The sequence below is a fragment of the Pectinophora gossypiella genome, chromosome 2 (genome assembly GCF_024362695.1).
Source record: "Pectinophora gossypiella chromosome 2, ilPecGoss1.1, whole genome shotgun sequence".
In the NCBI taxonomy this organism is placed as follows: Eukaryota; Metazoa; Arthropoda; class Insecta; order Lepidoptera; family Gelechiidae; genus Pectinophora; species Pectinophora gossypiella.
In genome coordinates this window covers 2117587-2138452 of record NC_065405.1, presented here as the reverse complement: position 1 = coordinate 2138452, position 20866 = coordinate 2117587, and the positions used below count along the sequence as shown (strand labels likewise).

Sequence of the window (20866 nt, the reverse complement as noted above, 5' to 3'; positions counted from 1 at the left end):
ATATTGGGATATAGTCGTGTAATGGTCATAGTATATTACCCTGGTATACACACCTCGTGGAATATATCTGTATGAAAATTATGTCTCATGTAGCCTCTCACAATAGTCGTGCACACTTCGTTCTTCTTCTCTTTGTCATATACTTTGATCAAAATGTATTTGAAGACTCCATCTGGATCAATATCCACTTTAGGTACATTATCTAGAGCGCAAAAATCCTTGTCACAAGCGCACGGGTTTTGCGTGCTCTGTGCCGCCATGTTATGTCTTCTAGCGGCCAAGTTATATTCCTTGCAACTTGAAGTGACGGGGAGGAAGTAATGCTGCATGGGTTACGTGCGGAAGAAGTGCTTTCTGATGGGGTGGTGCATTAACTTCTATCTATAGTAAGGTCAATGGGGTGGTGTAAATATTTTCAATAAAAACGTCAGTAAGACGAGCCGTGTCTGTGGGAAGTACGTTTTCGGTACTCTATGTAAATACGAGCTCTTTGCTGGAGGTTCCTTGGATAAGTCATGTCGTAGCAACACAGGCCTCCGTTTAGAATTAGTCTAGTGCGCAGGCCGACTCCAACTAGTTTTATGGAACTACTTGTCCCGGGACATATATAGGTTTGCAGATGGGAAAGCCTGCGTACGTCAACTGCTTTCCGTGTTGCTCTTTTCGTGAGTGCTTTGCTTCGAACCGCCCCGCCAGAGGTCCGTGTTGCTCTATGGCTTTGAACCGGTCCGCCAGAGGTCCGTGTTGCTCTATTGCTTTGAACCGATCCGTCAGAGGTCCGTGTTGCTCTATGGCTTTGAACCGGTCAGCCAGAGGTCCGTGTTGCTCTATGGCATTGAACCGGTTCACCAGAGATTCGTGGTGCTCTATGGCTTTGAACCGGTCAGCCAGAGATCCGTGTTGCTCTATGGCTTTGAACCGGTCAGTCAGAGGTCCGTGTTGCTCTATGGCATTGAACCGGTCCGCCAGAGGTCGGTGTTGATCTATGGCATTGAACCGGTCCGCCAGAGGTCCGTGTTGCTCTATGGCTTTGAACCGATCCGTCAGAGGTCCGTGTTGATCTATGGCATTGGACCGGTCCGCCAGAGATCCGTGGTGCTCTATCTATGGCTTCGAACCGGTCCGCTAGAGGTCCGTGTTGCTCTATGGCTTTGAACCGGTCCGCCAGAGGTCCGTGTTGCTCTATGGCTTTGAACCGATCCGTCAAAGGTTCGTGTTGCTCTATGCCATAGAGTCTATGGCTTTGAACCGATCCGTGAAAGGTCCGTGTTGCTCTATGGCTTTGGACCGGTCAGCCAGAGGTCCGTGTTGATCTATGGCATTGAACCGGTCCGCCAGAGGTCGGTGTTGATCTATGGCATTGAACCGGTCCGCCAGAGGTCCGTGTTGCTTTATGGCTTTGAACCGATCCGTCAGAGGTTCGTGTTGCTCTATGGCTTTGAACCGGTCCGCTAGAGTTCCGTGTTGCTCCATGGTTTTGAACTTAGGACAACTTTCTTCTTGGTCCTAATTTATTCGCCGGATTCGTAAATTCTTGCGTAGCGTGAGTATAGCACTTACCAGAGTGCCCAATAAGGAGTGAATTATGTTTTTACTTAAGTTGTAGATTAATGTGGGCATAGCTTTACAATTTATGGGATTACGGGAGTATCAAGTTTGCATATACATGATCTTTTACACAGCTGGAAATAGGCTTACATGGGACTTAAAAACACTTGATGAGGAGTGGGTGGTCTATACTATTCACTGCTGCGTGCCCCTTCGGGGATACAAGCATGATGCTGGTGTCCTAGCTAAAAGCCAGGAATAAGTCAAAGTCTTCTATACATGAGTCAATCATGTTTAATTGTTTTTAACAATCCGATAAAAACACATGCTTTACATAATATTAGTAGGTATTATTCATATAGATAGCTAAGATACAAAAAATGCAGGGTTTTTTGATTTCAAACCACTGAATTTGGGTAAATATTTCCTCATTCAATATCCCTCATCACTGATTGTAATTGTGTAGTTAGGGAATGCATCCTTGATTAGTCTCGCTGTGACCTCGTGGTCAGCTTTGCCGTATCCCTGTGAGTAGCCGTAGATGTGAATCTTCTTATCATCTGGCTGATGGGAAATTCTGCCACCACCAATAGGCTCACAATCTAGAGGCTTGAGTTTATCTTGTACCTGAAAATAGTAATCCGTAAAAATACCTTTTATGACGATTAATATAATATATAATAAGATATAATAATATACATTGTATATTACACAATATAATAATAATATACTAATAAGCTTTTATTTCTGACAGGTCATACATATAGTTAACTTATAGTGAGTAATATTCGTTTTTTTCTTAATAATACATTATTTTTAATTTACTGACATTGTCCCCTTTTTTCCTTTGTGTCAGTTTGCCTTAAATTTCGTTAGAATAATGTGTAAGAAATAAATTAGTGTATTTATCTGAATTTAGAATACCTCATGACTTCACTTAGGTATAGTGAAGTTACTGTAATCAAAAGGTTTACAACAACTAGATAATATACAATACATACCTCATCATAGATATCCGAATGATAGTTATGCCTCTTATAGCCCCTTACAATTGTTGTGGACGGTTCAACATTGTCCTTCTCTTTATCATAAACTTTAATTAAAATGTATTTGAAGACTCCATCGGGATCAATGTCCACTTTAGGTACGCTATCCAGAGCTTTTGAGGACATGTTTTGCGCACTTCCAAATAATGTAGGTGCTGAAAATAAACATTCTGAAGGTGAAATATAATGTAATGGTGTTTTTATTTAACGCCGAAAAGCCGCTTCTTTTAAGGTTATGTATTAATATTGAATGACATTGTACTTGCCTTTAACCACGTCTCTCAAGTGGCCACTTACAATGAAAGATCTACAAAACTGGATATTATAAATTATTCTATTCACTATCATTAGTTTAGTAGCCAAATTAGATTTTCTTTCAAACACAGACCGAATGAAAGATCAAAATTAGTCAAAATATCACGAAAGATGAGTTACCTATATTGAAACGCAAAAGTCAAATAAAGGCAAATTAATATAATTTTATTATTTATTTACATACTTTTCGCATAAAAAGTGAAAGACAATGCAACTTTTAACTTGAATTTATATTTTTAGTTGAACTTCAGAGTATTTATAATAATGGCAAAACATACATATATGAAAGTAGCAACATGGAACGAAACGGTCATGTCAATGTTTACTTGACATTATTCTATATTTCAAATTTTAGTCTCTGGTGGTTAGGTCTGTGGTTTGTTAGGGATCGTGATGTGTTGTTGAATTAAAAATAGTGAAACTTGATATATTTTCCAGCAAAAATGAATTCAGCTGCTAATAGAATGGATGCCAATCTAACCAGTAAGTGTTTATTGTTTCCGTAGCATTATATTTTGGGTTTAACTTTTAGGAATGAAATTGACCCAAGGTTACACAGATGATCGCATATTAAGTCTGGTATTTTTGTTGGTTTTGATATTGAGTAGGTATCTCTAGCTAGAGGTATTCAATCAAGCTTTGTTTATACAGCTGCAATTATTACTGCCTTTGGTATGACTATTTGCAATGCATAACCTGTGTGTGACATGCAAGCTTTCATACAATAAAAATAGAAATTAACTCCTACACATTTTAAATGCACACAAACGACTTTATATACGTATCAGGAGATTTAACGAGAGAAAACTGGCCAACAGCTTCTGTCGTTGATCAACAAATGATTCAATTAGCAAATGAGTTTATGATTAATAAATTCAATTCTTTAAACTAAATTATTACTAGTACAACTTATCCCCGAATCAAAAACATGAGTTTGTATGGTATATATATATGTAATATATAATATGTGTAATAGTATAAGCTAATATTTAAATAAAATATTTTGTAAAGGAAAAAGTATATGAACCTCAAATTTGAAGGAGAATACCACCTTTTAAGTTTTATTCATCAATAGCAAAATATAATACTTAAATAGCAAGTTTAAGTAAGTTCCAAATTTATTTTTCTTTAAGAAAAAAGAATATCCAAAATATCATAACTTCTAGGTATGTGGGTGAGCTTCTTCACCACAGCTGGTATACCATCAGACGTCGCAGCCACATACGCCCTAACCTTCACAGAGAATCGTATCCAGAACGACATGCTGCTTGACTTGAACAAAGAGTATCTACGGGACATGGGCATCAGTCGTATGGGAGACGTTATTGCTATTTTACGGTAAATATAAAATGATATTTTTGCTTTACTTTGTAAGTTAAAAATAGTGAAAAATTATGAACAAGATCAGGAGAAGGCTGAACAGAAGATGTATGTAATTTTATATTGTGGACAAATCTAAATCTGGCACACAATTTTTTTTTAAATGCAACAACAGTTCATCATCTAAGTACCTAAGGTTTATCCTGTTGGGGTCTGCTTACCTAACTAACAACAGTAGGTGCTGACTCTGAAAAAACATTCTAGAACTATCTTAGTCTTATCCCAGGGATGAATGTGGGTTTAAGTATTTGATAGCCAAGCAAAATTGAATCCAATTATCATAGAATTCGACTGAACTTTTCTTGGCTATCAAATACTTAAACCCACATTCATCCTTGGTTTATTGTTTATTTGTAAGGTGGTAAGAAAATTAATAAAGTAGAACTATGTAATATTGTCGGAGAATGAAGGCTATTTTTTTATTATTATTTATTATGTATGAGGTTTACAATTACAACACATAATACCGTGTTCTTACTGTGTTAAATCAGGGATACGAGACTTCCTGAAACAAAATTAAGTTAATTACATGTTCATTGTAGGCATGCGAAGCAAGTGCACGAGAGTACAGCGCGGGACCGCGTGCTGAGCACCACAGTGATCAGCAACAAGGTGCCAGTAGCTGCTGTCACCGGCCGCGCCACCGTCGCGCAGCCCTCCTCACGTAAGATCACTGACCTGCTATAAACAAATAGACTCAATTGCTAAGGGGCTTTTTTGAAAAAGCCCCAAGGTGCCCGTAGCTGCTGTCACCGACCGCGCCACTGTCGCCCAGCCCCCCATTTAAGATCACTGACATCTTATAAACAAATAGACTAAATCGCTAAGGGGCTTTTTTAAAAAAGCTACCAAACCATGTTGTAAATATGTATACTATATTGTGGCCAGGTCTAGGATTTTTTATTTTATTTAAATAAAGCATTAGAATAAAATATATGCTTCATAATATTACAATCTAGCCTACAAGCTAATAAGCAATTTATCTTTAACCTAAACTACTATAAATAAAATATTATTCTAGATCTTGGAATTGATCATTTCATGATGTGTTCGACCATTTCATGTAAAAAAAGTGTTCGCGGCGCATTTTGACACAAGCGATGTTGCAACAACACTATTTTATTTGAACAGCCATAGTAACATCTTAATTTGAGGAACAAACTTATAGTATCTACGTAACTTAATGTATATGTCGTGGCCAGATCTTAGAATTAATCATTTCATGATGTGTTCGACCATTTCATGAAATGGCCATATTTCATTAAATAGAATATCACTTACGTCAATTCCATATATCGGGCCTATGCTGACTCGGACTTTTGGAAAGCGTGCGTGGGGCCCCCGTGGGCCGTAGAGGCCCCTTCAGACAACTGAATCCAAATGTAGTGTGACATTTACCGCCCCTCTCGTTTTTCAAGCGTCGAGCCAGAGCGACGCTAGCGTTGGGTATTATTATTATTATTTATGATCATATATTATTTCAGCGGCGAGTCGCATTCTGGAGCACTACACGAGGAACGTAGCGTCGAAGGAGAGCTCGCCAGTGCAGGCACAGAAGAGGAAATCCAATGAAATGCAGTGAGTCATGATATCTATCGATAACCATCAATCCGCACTGGGCCCGCGTGATGGTTTAAGGCCCGATCTCCCTATCCATCCATAGGGATGGCCCGTGCCCCAGCAGTGGGGACGTTAATGGGCTGATGATGATTCGAAAGATTAAAATTGGATCATTTCTGTGTTGCAGGTCTCATACTGTAGATTTGAATATAAAGAAAGCTCGGCTCATCAGATTTGGAACGCCACCAAAGGCGACTGTTAAAGAAGGTAAGATTTCCTCCCGTATTCCCAGTAGTCTTACCAGTTGAACTACTGGGAAACTCCTTCCCAATAACTTACTGGTAAGACCACTGGGAATTTTGTATCCAGTAGACTTCCCAGTAAAACAAAATTCTCATTAGTCCTACTCGTATATAGACCTTTATTTATCATCATTAACATAAGATCAGGACCATATCCCAATTGGAGTAGTCAGAGAGTACGTCCATATCAAGATAAAGTAAGTAACCACGTCTCACTGAGATTACTGACTGACGTGATAGGTGGTGAGCCGTATCGCCGTCTATAATGGTCGAGCCAACTGAGTTAGTGAAACCTATAACTGTGGTGCAAGGTACCGGGGTTCGAAAAAAATAATAATAAAAAGTTTATTTATGTAAAATCTACGACACTCATATACATTCAAACCGAACCGGGTTCGAACCGGCGTTCTCCGTTTGAGAAGCAAGGCGGTGAGCCACAGGACCACTGTGACTATTTGTTCTAGTTGACAAAAGAACGGCCTCCGTGGTCCAGTGGTTTGAGCGTTGGGCTCACGATCCGGAGGTCCCGGGTGCAAATCCCGGTGGGGACACATCACGAAAATCACTTTGTGACGCCTAGTTCGATTATAAGCTGATCAACTGGTTATCCGAAAGAAAGATGATCCGTGTGTCGGAAGGCACGTTAAATTCAAATTCAAATTATTTAATTCGGACTGTATCCATATATGTTAGTAACAAACAACTTATATTCTAATGTTAGTAACAACTTATACAACTAAGCTGTTAAGCTGTTGGTCCCGGTTACTGCTTAGTTAGAAGTCGTTACATGAACCATGTCAGGGGCCTTTGGCGGCTTAATAGTAACCCTGACACTAGGGCTGACGGGGTTGGTAATCCACCTCACAACCCACATGACAGAAGAAGTTGATAAAATCATGAAGATACAAAATGTGTTTACTTCCAGCGGCAGTAAGCAAGCAGACAGTGTTTGCTCGCCTCGGCAACTCGGAGCCGGTGGCGGCCATCGCTACAGTCAAGACAACCACTATCAAAACCGACGCCAAACCCATCTTCGCACGCCTCGGCTCAAAAACCGACGACCCAGTCCCCGTGCAGAAAGACGCCCTCAAATACGAAGGCATACTTAAAAGCACGCCGTCTTTCAAAACAGTAACCGTTACTACCACGAAGAATAATGTCAGGAAAATAGCCTGCACTATGAGAGCGGACGAAGCACCGCTGTCTGCGAAGGAGAAACTAGCCGTACCCAAAGCTACGAGCAAGTCTGTCAAGTTCTCAAATACGGTGCAGTATAAGGAAATTGAAGCGGTCAAGAAAGCGGCCACTGTGAAGCCAAAATTGACACCAGTGTTCAACAAGCCAGAGAGAAGATTATCTATGCCCGAAGGTAGCGTCAAAGCTAGGTTAGGAATGAAAGCTAATACCAATAATTTAACTATTACTAAAAACGTTTTTAACAGGTTAGGAGTCTAGTTATCTAGTATGAATGGAGTATGTTACAATTCAAGTTTTATTTGTGAAAGACGATGATTGAATGACGTAGTGTTATAATTGTTTGATGAAGGAATTTGAATCTGTGTAGGAAGATCGATATGTAATTTTATTATTTTCTATAATGTCGCGGTGTGCGTTTTCATACAAATTCCATTGCAATTTATTGTTTTGACGTTCAGTAACAAGTAACTCATTTGACTAAATGGAAACTATCCAAAAAACAAAGTTTTAATTTTAGGTGCATTTTAGCGATGAATATAGCCGCGAGCTTGTCGTTTATTCTGGGTATTAAGTCTTAACCTTTTATTGGCTCCGATTCCTGTAGACACCTCCTAATTTTAAGTTATACCCGTCATTTTCTTATCCGCCGAAAAGGAATGGGACGGATGATTGTCAACAAGTTTTAAAATGAATGAATAACCCGTGCGAATAAAATAGGCATCTCGCTGGTATGCAATCCGTTTGACGTGCTGTCTACTTAATTCTGTCGGGTTATTGGCCGACGTAAAATTTTTAGACGGTTGTTTTAGATTTCTGCTTTGACGTGTATTCCATAAATTTTATGCCTGTCGATTACCCGTCCCTTTCTTTTTCAACGGATAAGAAAATGACAGGTATAACTTAAAGTAATGGCGTCTGCAGGAATTAGCACCAATGTGTAATGTGCCAGTTTTTCTTTGCAAAGTACCCTTATTTATTTAAGTAGGTACCTACCCTTATTTTATTTATGTCTCTATTGACTGAATTACTTTTGCTCTGTATATTTGTAGCCCTTAAATCTATTATGTCAAATAACTTTTTAATGTAGACTATATTACGCATGGTACAACAAAACAAGGTATGCTCGAAAGTGACAGCTAACATTTCAAGGTCATCTAACCCTCTGTTGCCATTTTGTAAAAAATAAATTAGATAGATAGATAGATAAAATACTTTATTGAGCACAATGGACACAAAATACAGAGATAAGGACAACATATACAGAAAAGCACAACAGGCGGCCTTATTGCTCATGCAGCAATTTCTTCCAGGCAACCTTACCCACGACTAATGTTTTTAATTCACCGTGCAGGGAAATTTTGAACTTTTAGTAAAAGATTTACGTACAGTTTTAATGATTTTTTTTGTATGTGACAAGTGATAGTAATAAAATACGTTAGTCAGTAATTCGCTTAATTTTCAATAATAAAATATAAATCCTTGGAATGTTGGAGATACCAATTTAACGTAACACTTACGTCATGAAATGGTTAACAATGGCGGCTTTTCCTAACATTGAATATACCTTGTTTTGTTGTACATACCTACGTATGAATTTATTATATTGAGAACTCAATGAAGTTCTTAAAAGTAACGACACACTAAAGTCAAAGAAATAAAGATTTATTTTATTAAGATATATATTTTATCGTCATTACCACGTGATATTCGTGCATAATAGCATAAAGCGCATAATTTTAAAATTCGATTCGCTGGCTTCGCTGCATTAGGCGTCGCATGTGCCATGCCACAGCTGGGTGGATTTTCGAACGCCGGCAGTCGATATAATTACCATTTACGCAAGAATATCCTAGAATCTTCGTTTTTTTGCAAATATCCAGTTAGAACTTATGTCGCGTTGGAAATCAAGAAATCGTGTTACTATTTCTCATATATCGCGCGACGCGGTAAATGTTAAATTGGTCAAAGATAAATTATTTATTTATTTACACACAATCATTTCACTGCAAGTCATACACCAAAACGAACAAAAAAGACAAAATTAGACAACACAATTACAGGTAACTTAAAAATACAGTACAACATTCAATAAAACATTTAAAAGTAGTAAAAATATATCCACTTCTGGGTATTAAGCAAGCAAAGAGTTAAGTTATGAAATGTTAATTACTAAATGACTACAATAAGTTGGACAATTTATCACGTTTTTCTTTGAAGTCACGGTGTACGTTTCCCTATAAATACCCATTGATGTATATTTTATGTTACTGTTGTAACCTCAGCAAACACCATAGTAATTTCTTATTTACTACACAATACATGAAGTAACTGGTTTGACACAATGAAAACTATCCAATTGGTTTATTTATCTCATAGCCATTAGCGTTGGTTCATGTGTCGCGTCACGCGTTATATGTGGGCAGCATGTTACGGCTACTGATGCACTGGGGTCCTAGAACCATGACGAAAATAGAGAAAAATAAAGATTTCACTATGGCTTGTCAATTTGCGAAATGTCTCTGAATTAGTAAGAGTATTGTTTACCAGACCGTGTAGAAAAAAAGCAAGGTATCCCTTAGATAACGCGGCGATTATTCTCTCATGCATAAAATATCGTAAATCTATTTTACCACTTTTTTCAATTATGTATATTCGTAATTTTGCACAAGGCTCTGCCCACCCCGATAGGGACAGGAGCGTTATATATCTTTGAAAGAATGACAAAAAGTATATCAAATGTAAAGCTGTTCGTATAGGCCTACTTACAAAGGAAAGTAGAGTTAAAAAAATGGATGAGCTGTAAGAATGAGATCTTGTTACATTTTTCGTCTTCATGAGTACGTTTCTGTATAATTTTGTGTTTTAAGCGTTGTTTTATTTCCTAACAAGTTTTAATACTAGACTTAAACAGGTTCTGATTCCACCAAACACATCCTAATTTTATTTAAACCTGTATTCCATTAATCTTTGGCCTATCTATTACCCGTCCCTTTCCTTTTCGCCGGATAAGAAAAAGATAAGTATAATAACTTAAAATGAAATTAGGTGACTGCTGGAATCAGGATACATACATACATACACTAGGTATTTAAACTCGTGAATGATGTGATTAACTGATTACTGATAGAACTATTTATATTGTCTATTTATTAATTAAGGTAACATGTTTTATATCTGATGAGAAGTACAGAATCTAGCGCCTGCGACACGGGTGCCGTGCCGCGCGCGGCGCGAATTATATTAAGCGCCCGATAGCCGTACGACGGTTTTCCACGTAGATAGCATTAGCGTCTATTTGTCAAGCCCTCGAAGTATAATTCACGCCATTCGTGCTGACGGGTTAGCTAAGTTCCTCTAACGTTTCGATAGCGCGGAACGATAAAGTAGGCGTAGGTATATAACCGAATCAAATGAACACATTACGTCAAGGTCGATGTTTATCTGAAAGATGTCCCGATTCGCGCGAGTGACAGCGCTTAGAATCGCAATCGAAACACCTTGGAACTTGGTTAACCCCATATTTTATCTAATGTTTAAGTTTGGAGCAAATCAAATCAGTACATGTAGCTATTATCGCGCGCGATGCTGTAAATAAGTAAACCAATACTATGGGCTATACGCCAAATACGTAAGTCAATTGTATTTTTAATTGCGTAATCGTGTCGCGCGCGATATGTATGTGGGTAGCATGCTACTGGTGTTGGAGTTTTGTCGTGTTTATTTTATATAAAATTGTGTAAGTATAATTAAAAATAATAAAGTTGTAATTTTTTTATTGATTTGTTTGTTAATTTTAAAACGTGTGTTACGAAACTTGGGCATTGTGGCATAAGTTTGGATTTACTTTTTGTCCAAGCAAACGGGTTACGTCAGGTGGCTGCGTACATCAAATTAAAGTAAAAAATATAATAATGCCGCGTCTACCGCTGGGATCGGATTGTTGGTAAAAAGTGTTCCAAGCGTGTCGCGGACAGTCCGGTATCGAGTTTTACTATTTCTTTCAATTTAGGATATCTTTTACTATTATCAATAAAGAGCTACGCTGCCCGGCTGGCTCTTTCAATTATCAATGTAAAAAAACCTAGAAATCCGAACACGAACTGAACGGCACAAAAGTACCTATGGAACAGAAAATAATTAAAAAATCAGAAACATTTTTATGAATTTTGCAACGGAAAATTTCACTTGATATTAACTCAGAATCACGGTCTGAATCATCCCCCTCCGAAATTCCGTACGGTGTCATATTTATATTCCTTTATGGCATGTCACAAACATAAATTAAGGTGGAACATGGTTAGAAGGTAGGTACGGTCACGAGTAATAATAATATACACTTTGAAACCATGTCACATTAATTTTTTTGACAAATTAAACCGTAAGTCTCATGAAATGTCAAATATGAGAGTGCGACAGGGTTCTAAAGTGGGTACAGGATATTGCTCATGACTGTACATATGACGCCCTGCAAGGGCACGACAATATAAAAGGTGACGCGAGGTGCCTTATTATTATTGTTTTTTACTCGACATGAGTCTGATTTTCCTCCTTTCTCCCGCCCCGAGACCCTACCTAAATATTATAAAATTAATTAACACAGCTGTTTATAATACTACACGTGTAAAGTTAATAACAAAATTAGAAAAACTAAAAAATCTCCCTAGCATTATCTCATTTTTCACAGGGTTCGCTTACCTAACCTGAAGAATTGGTCCGGTTTTTTACAGAAACGACTGCCTGTCTGACCTTCCAACCCGCGAAGGGAAAACCAGCGCAGTACAGGTTAGGTCACATATCTACCTCCGAAAATGCATTTCTCGGGTATGTGGGTTTTCTCACAATGTCTCCCTTCATCGCTGAGCACGTGATAATTATTTATGATCGAAACATGAATTCGAAAACTAATTCGACTATCATTGGTTTACGCCTGCGCTGGATTCGAACCTGCGACCACAAAGTGAGAGGTAAGCGTTCTACCGGCTGGGCTACCACGGCATAATTAAAAATTAGAAAAACTTAACAAGAAAGTAGAGTTACAGTTATTGCCAATACTTTTACACTGCATGCTTCAATGTGCTTGTAAGTCAGTGTACCTACTAAATACAATATGCGAAGGTAATTAAACCTTTAATATTCTAAGTATATCGAACACCAGTTGGGAAGTTGAATAAAAAACGCAATACAGCATGTTGCGTTCTGCACGAATGTCGTTAACGCATACTTTCAATCGGAACATGTCAACTTTTCTTCCTATAAATATAGAACACTTCGTTAGCAAAGTCAAAGCCTCGGAACCCTGGGTCTTCTTCCTCCGTGGTCCAGTGGTTGAGCGTTGGGCTCACGATCCGGAGGGCCCGGGTTCGATTCCCGGTGGGGACATTTCACAAAAATTACTTTGTGGTTCCTAGTTTGATTAGGACATTACTGGCTGCTCACCAGATTGTCCGAAAGTAAGATGATCCGTGCTTCTGAAGGCACGTTTAAGCCGTTGGTCCCGGTTGCTACTTACTGATGTGAGTAAGTAGTCGTTACATGAGCCATGCCTTTAGCGGCTCAATAGTAACCCTGACACCAGGGTTGATGAGGTTGATACTTCACCTCATAACCCACACGATAGAAGAAGAATTTGCATGTCTTTACGAACATTGCCGTAATCGCATACCTACCCAACCAGTATAATCTAATATTGGCGATTTGAGAACCTAATAAGGGAATTTCCAGGCTGCGTTCACCAAAAAGAATATAGATGGCGTTGTACATAGGGAATGCAATCCCGACTCGCGATCGCAAATTCGAGATCCCGTGGGATTGGAAATATCAATCCCGCGAGATCCCGAAATTGTCGGGATCTTGTCTAGTTCTTTAAAAAAAATAAAGTTACGATGGCTGAAAACGATGAAAACTGCTTGTTTGTGACAGTGAGGTACTTAAATTAAAATAAAATATTTTTGAAAGAAAACAAAAACCTTTATTCTTCAATATATCTAACTAAATAATTAAGTATTCTTTGGAAATCAGCATAATCAAAACAAAAAGTATAACTCAAGGAGTATCGCCCAATCCCGTCAATATCGAATGGGATCTCGTCATATACTTCGGGATTGAATCCGAAAAATTGGACAAGATCTCGCGAGATCGGAATTGCATTCCCTAGTTGTACAGCTTTAACGTGACAATTATCTATTTTGTCATTACTTGAGTACTTACATAATAATTCCAAAATACAATGTAATGGCAGAAGCATACCTATATTATAACAATAATCGTTGCGTGATATTTGAATCACATTATGTATAGAATGAGGAGCTCGGTGGCTCAGTGGTAAACGCGCTCGGTCTGCGATTGTTGAAGTTAAGCAACTTTCGCAAAGGCCGGTCATAAGGATGGGTGACCACAAAAAAAAAGTTTTCATCTCGAGCTTCTCCCTGCTTCAGAAGGCACTTTAAGCCGTTGGTCCCGGCTGCATTAGCAGTCGTTAATAACCACCAATCCGCACTGGGCCCGCGTGATGGTTTAAGGCCCGATCTCCCTATCCATACATAGGGAAGGCCCGTGCCCCAGCAGTGGGAACGTTAATGGGCTGGTGATGATGATGTATAGAATTATGTTGCTACCTATATTCCTTCTCTTTATTTTGATGGGTGGGAGATGTAACTGTGCCTCCGTGTAATAAAAACAAAGATAGACGATGCATATGTCTGGTATCCATGAAATTAGAACGTTAAACGTAGCAAGTAAAGGTTGAAGGTAGCCTGGAAAGTCCCTTCTGTCCCGTTCAGCTACCGACCGAGCATGATACCTATATTTACTTTTTACTTTCACTAAGAAACGCTAGGTTCCCTACGCCCAATAGCCATGACGGAAAGCTACGGCAAGTACGAGAGTAATATTACACACCTATTATTGGATAGAATTACCTGGGGGGTTAAAATGGCCATATCGAAGCAATTCATCCGATTTGACATTTGTTTGCATTGCGCACTTACTTTTATATGCGCAAATGTCAAATTGCAATATTGCTTTCTTAGATGAATTGCTTCGATGTGGCCATTTTAACCCCCCTAAGACAAGTTTTAAAATGTACTCTTCTCCTTCTTCTCTTCTATCGTGTGGGTTGTGAGGAAGAGTACCAACCTCATCAACCCTGGTGTCAGGGTTACTATTGAGCCGCCAAGGGCCCCTCACATGGCTCATGTAACGACTACCTACTTACTTACATCAGTAAGTAGTAACCGGGACCAATGGTTTAACGTGCCTTCCGATGCACGGATCATCTTACTTTAAAATGTACTAATACGGCAACTCTAAGCTCCCCACCAGCGGCTTAGCTAGGTTTACCTCACCCCCCTCGGTCTTACTTTAGTCTTCTATCGTATGGGCATTAGACGTCACACACACACGCACACACACACACACATACGCGTGTACGATAACGTCAATGTGTAGTGTCTGTGTAAAACAAGGTATTTTGTATGAAGTGTCCGGGGTGTGCTAATACTTAAAAGTAGGTACCTACTTATTAGAAGTAGAAAATAGTGTTTCCTATCATGCGAGCTCCGTATTTCGTACGGATCTGCTTTGCATGTACTCGAATAAGTATTGCAGATAAACTTTCCTTCCGAAGGACGTCTTTTCTCGTGTGGTGAGCTCAGACCGACGATTATTGACGATTAACGATTATTGATAATAATTTACTTAGCGTGTTTAGTTCTATAGGTACTTTTTATTGATATTTTATAAACTAATAATACGAAACACGACGTCACGTGACCAAAAAATGCCGATGATGAAGTAAAACACAGTTTTTTTTATTGTTGTACGCGAGTTTTCAACGGTTTAAAACGATTTATTTGGGGTTTAAAACGGCATCATTTGGTTTAAAACGTTTTAAATCGGTTGTTTTACATCTGTAATCTAGGCACGCATTTCTTTGAAAACCGTTATTGAACGTAATTGCTAGTTTTTGTACCAGGCTGTCACGCCCAATACGGAAATTTTCACCACCCTGAGCGTTGAAGCTGACAGAACATACACATACATAAACTCACGCCTATTTCCCACCGGGGTAAGCAGAGAAAAATGAAAAAGAAGAAAAAATAATTCGATCCTGACACACTTCTCATGCTTCATCCACATTCTCTCAATCGTTTCATACCAAAAGGAAATCAGATTATTTCAGGCTGACTTTAACATAAATACAGGGTGTTAGTGATACCGTACCGAATACTGAAGGGGATGATTCAGACCATTATTCTGAGAAAAATATCACGTTTTTTCATGGCGGATGATTTCGACCAATTCTGAGTTGAAAACGAGTGTAAATTCCTCTCGAAAAATTCATGAAAATTTTAGATTTCTTTTTAAATTATTGTCAGTTCCATACTTTTGTGACGGATAATTCCACTTGATATCCTATGTAAGTATGTAGTCATTACAAGAGCCATGTCAGGGGCCTTTGGCGGCCTAATGATAACCCTGACAACAGGGCTGATGAGGTTGGTATTCCACCACACAACCCACACGATAAGAAGATCATGGTCTGTCATCATCCCTCAAAGTTTTCGTTACGAAGTCACTAACACCTGTATATCCTGAATCGCTTTATACGTATAAGTACAGACGTACTAGGCACAGAGGCCTTAGGGCACTGGCAATTGTTTCTATTCATACACTAACTAACGTATAATAAGTAAGAATCGTCCCACGCAGATTCAAGTTTGTTTTCTAAATTCTTGAGATTCTGCCTACCCTATAGAGATTGCCTTCGCTGTCTGGTACCCCTTTGAGTTGTTAATAGATTAAACAATGTAATAAAAGCATTATTATTTCTTTTACTACTAATTAAAATGACATTCTTAGTAGGTAAATAACCGGCAATGTAGCGAAGGTAGAGTAATAAACGATCTAGGACATTTGCCCACAACGCTCTCCTTTTGCCCGGCCAAGTAGTTAATGCCATTTGCGGTAACTCTAAAGTAAGTCGCATCAAAAAGTAAGATCTTATACGTTCAGCACGGCGCTGTAGATACCCTCCTGGGTATCTACGGCGCAGGCGCGTACGAAAAGGCGTATACGCGTCTGCTATCCAGGATGATGAGCTTAGAAGAGGCCACAAACGCCCTCCCAGTACCTTCAGGCAGTAAAACTAAACCTTTTACAAGGCTCTTAGTAAGATTCCGTCATCGCCAAACGCTACAAAGCACTTGTCAGTGTATCAAATCTAATCAATTTTTCGAAATATATTTACATCACTGTCTAATCCAACTTGCCGCCCAATTTCTGTGGCTGTCACCTTTATGTATGAAACAAATAGTAGTTCGACGGGCGGTTAAGCCGCGGATTCATTTTGCCACAATGAAATCAATTTCATCGGCGAGTCTGTCACAGTTGCAGTATTGTTTCTCAAACTATTTTGGTAATCTCTCCATTGTAATCGCACCCAAACCCTTCGGTCCTAGAGACACTTCTTTTTGTCATCTCTTGAGTAGTTTTTTGTTACGGTCTATCACCTGGACCGATCGCTAATTGCGCAACTAGCCGTCTTCGAGCCTATTGTAGCGCAGCACGACAGAGTAGGTGTTGTACAGATATTTCACCGGACATAGGAAGTAATTTATTTATTTTACGCTACAATTAAAGTTAATCGAATGTCAGTCGGTTTGTTCGTGAATTGTAAGCCGGGATGATATAACGGGGATACATGGCGCAGGTGAGCGCGCGCCGTCGCGGGGCTGCGCGTGATTCGATATAAGCGCGCGGGGCGGCCGCGCGGCCACAGTGCCGCTCCCGCTGTCTCCAAACGACGTCGCTCGCCATGGGGAGAAAGGTAATTACTATTATACTATTTTTAAATATAACGTTAGACTTCAGATAGCTTAATGCCTAAGCATCGAGCAAACTCTTAAAATGTAGAGAATTCTGTTTACATAACAACTTCCTCTCATTGTGCATCTGATAGATTGTAAACATAGGAATTTCCTTCCAAATTGTGTTTATAGATCGATTATAGATCAATAACTATAGTCATGTGTAACTTACAGGTACTTCTGGCGGTAGTGTGTTGGCTGACACTATGCGAGGCGCTGGGGGAGGCAGAGAAGACAGTGAATAGTTCAGTAGTCAAAGATAATGAAAGTGCGGAAAGTGCTCCGGGACCGAAACTGTACCAGAACATTCAGTTAGGGCCCACGAGGGTGTACGCGAGTGGTGCGCCGTACGCCGCGTACTCGTACCAGGTGCCGACCGTGCTCGCCGCGCCACTCGCCGCTGGCTCACAGCTGGCGCCCGTCAGCGCAGGACTGCTGAGGAACCTCAAGGATTCCTACGGGAAGTTGGCCGAGGGCCCGCAGACGACGCCATACAGAACCGCTTTCCCGCAACAATACGTGCAATTACAAGACCTTCCGCCACATCTTGCGCAGCCGCTGGTATCCGCGGCGGCGCCCAGTTTCCAGTTCAAGACAGCTCCAAACTACTTCTTCGGACCTCATAGTTACAAAGTCCCGTCTCTGCAGCTCTCAGCGGCGCCGACGTCCGTGACCCGTTTCAGTGGCCACGGACAGCCCCTGGTGTACGCAGAGAACATTAAGAGCTTTGCTCCTTCTTCTAACTTGCACTCATCGCTGCACAAGTTTTATACGACGCCGCAACATTCGAATGGAAATAACGCTCACTATTCGAATGCACCGACATTCCAGCGACTGCAAGAGAAGCCGGCGACTCGAGCTGTAACTTCTTTTTCTGGAAGCGGTAAAGACTCGAAGCAGCAGGCGGCCGCAAGTCACGATGCGAAAGGACAAATACAAGCAGCTCCCGCACAAACTAGTATCACAACTGTAGTTAATGGAAAACAAACCGTGGTTAATATTGAAACTGATCCTCCTGTACCACTCTTGGACTTAAATCTTCTCGAGCCGTTGACATTTGATAATCCACTCGTTCCTCAGTTGCAACATTTCTTACCTAAAGTTAATTCAGCAACTTATCACAAACTGCCGACATTTAACGCTAATGAAGGTAAGAATAAACCGAGGGAATTCGTAGTGACCAAAACTAAGTCATACGATAGTAGTTACGTTAAAAATAAACCCCAGAATGATGCGCCTAAAAAGAAACAACACAAGCCACAAAGCAAACCAGTTAAACCGACTATTGTTGTGAACGGAAACCCGAACGGAGAAGAGTTCTCTTATGAAATCGACACACCGAACCACAAGGAAACGTACAACGAACAAGTGATAAAATATAATAAAGAAACAAACATGAAACCCGTAGAGTATAGTTACAACGAGAAAACTCATAAAGAGCCAGAAGTTTATACATATGTACACAGTTCTAAAGAACCGTTGAAGGTGACGCATGTAGAGTACAACAGCGACGACGACAAACCAAAACACCTCGTTTATACCGTGTCTCCAGAGGAACAGGACGAGGAGCAGAGAGAAGAGGTCCGTCGACCTCCGGCTCAGGAGTCAGAGGACTCTGGTGAGTCATCTGCCGAATCAGATGATGAGGGTCCAGCTCCCTTAATCCATCACGAAGGATCGCCACGTCATTCGCACTCAGGAGAACATCACGATTCCCCTAAGCATAAGGAGCATAAGGAACACAAAGGCTACAGTGACGCGCCGAGGCACTCGGTCCAACATTCATCTTACGGTGGTAGTACATCTCCAAAGTCATACCATCATTCGGAACACCACAGCGAAGCGCCAAGACATTCCTCGACTCCTCATTATGAGGGCAATAGTCATAGCCATACAGAAGGACCTAGTCGCCCTGTACAACACAGTTACAACCATCACGAGAGTTCTACGGGTCATCCTCAGCAACATAGCTACGATCATCATAAAAGTCCGCAGAGCTATCCCCAACAACACCACTACAACCAACACGAAAGTGCGCAGGGCCATCCTCAACATCACGAAGGACCGCAGACGCCCCATCACATGAGCTACCATGTCCACCACGATTCACCCAGACATGAAGAACGACACCATCACGGGCATCAAGGACAACATTACGAACAGCCAAGACAATCACATTACTTGAAGGCCGAACATCGCGGACAGGAATACAAGCAGAGACCGAATCAAGAAATTCGTCTTGAAGTGATACACACTACCCCGCAAGCGATACGTGATAGCCCACAGTATTCCCAGCCGCTTACAATCAGTTCATTCCAACCTATCACTCCCGAATATGAAGAAGACATACGTATACTACCGACTCATAAGCCACACGCAGACATAAAGGTAGATCCTAATCAGCATACAAAACTCGGGCCAGCTGTGCCTCAACAGCATTCTTTTAATAGTCACCCGTCTCCGGCACCGCAGAAAGCACCACAACAACCACCCCAAGAAGAGCATCCCGCTACACTACATCCGCATCCCTACAATCCTCAGCAACATGTTTTTGAGAAATCAAAACGTGTAATTATAAAAGAAAATGAAGAAACACCCGAGGAAATGCACATGCGCATGGAACAAGTAGTGGCCGAGATGGTTGACCGTGAAGAAAATAATGAAGAAGACTTCGAGAAGGCTTACAAGGAATCTGCTTTTGGATTCCCCGCCTATGAGCAGGGTGAAGAAGCCGAGAAAGATATATACGACCCGGAGTCATACGGCGCACCTCAATACCATAAAGAATACAAAATCGAAAGTTCCCCCTTCCAGCAGTATCAACGAGAAGGCGATGAATTTCCGAAATTCGCTCGATTGACTTACAAAGACGCTAGAGACGATAAACAAGAAGATTATTTCTTAGATTATTCAGTACATAAACCGGAAAGTGTCGCGGATTTACATAAAAGTAAACTGAATTACTATAAAATGTTCAAGAAAAATAAACCTGACGATAGATGGCTGTACCCAGAAGGTGGCGGAAAAAGGAAAGAAAAAACGAGTGAAAAAATAATCTTGGCACCTTCTTTTGATTTCTTTACCACAGCGTCAAAGCCTAAGGCGAAGCAGAGCAGGCTTTTTGCGCAATATAAAGCTGCGCCCATCAAATATGAATATGACTACTCTAAAGGTGCACCGCGAGATAGCACCGCTTTCGCGTCGCGACCGCATCATAAGTACAGCAAAACGCATTTTGTGGAGCCACAATTCCAGTACGGATTCGAGCCGCTGTCGGCGCCGATAGTGATCGACAGCGAGCTGGCCGCGATGGCGAGCAACGACAGTCCTGAAAGTGAAAAGCCGGGCACGAGGAAAAAGGTGTACAAAGAGAACTGGTACATAAAGAAAACGAGCACGACTGGCAACAAACCTAGTTGATAGGATATATTTATTGTTATAGTAATGTTTAAAATATTTTTTAGTTTGATAAATAAAATGTATAATTTTTTTCGGTTTTATTTATTTCTTTGTGAAAAAAGTCCAAAATAGTTTCAAACAATTGATTGGGAACAATTGCGCAATGGAACTTTCGCTGTCGTTCTCAATATATTACGTGACGACGACTATTTGTTGCTCTATTTTTTATTGTGTATTGTTAAAAAGCCGTCCC

General features: G+C 40.2%; 3 protein-coding genes across 3 annotated transcripts; 2 read left to right on the top strand and 1 right to left on the bottom strand.

Annotated features, from left to right (window-relative positions):
* Nucleotides 1-1819: 1819 nt before the first annotated feature.
* Nucleotides 1820-3021, bottom strand: LOC126374100 (14 kDa phosphohistidine phosphatase-like). The gene is made up of 3 exons (XM_050020579.1): nt 2861-3021; nt 2550-2749; nt 1820-2175 (listed from the first exon to the last, which is right to left on the bottom strand). Exons 1-3 carry the CDS (start codon nt 2940-2942, stop codon nt 1981-1983), a joined length of 477 nt encoding a protein of 158 aa, XP_049876536.1. The 5' UTR covers nt 2943-3021; the 3' UTR covers nt 1820-1980.
* A 246-nt stretch (nt 3022-3267) lies between these two features.
* Nucleotides 3268-11124, top strand: LOC126373863 (uncharacterized protein C19orf47-like). Its single transcript, XM_050020216.1, has 6 exons — nt 3268-3392; nt 4076-4247; nt 4832-4953; nt 5774-5867; nt 6037-6116; nt 7077-11124. Exons 1-6 carry the CDS (start codon nt 3353-3355, stop codon nt 7604-7606), a joined length of 1038 nt encoding a protein of 345 aa, XP_049876173.1. The 5' UTR covers nt 3268-3352; the 3' UTR covers nt 7607-11124.
* Nucleotides 11125-12266: 1142 nt separating this feature from the next.
* LOC126373614 (uncharacterized) lies at nt 12267-20634 on the top strand. Its single transcript, XM_050019810.1, has 3 exons — nt 12267-12312; nt 17058-17174; nt 17389-20634. Exons 2-3 carry the CDS (start codon nt 17163-17165, stop codon nt 20632-20634), a joined length of 3258 nt encoding a protein of 1085 aa, XP_049875767.1. The 5' UTR covers nt 12267-12312; nt 17058-17162.
* The last annotated feature ends 232 nt before the right edge of the window (nt 20635-20866 follow it).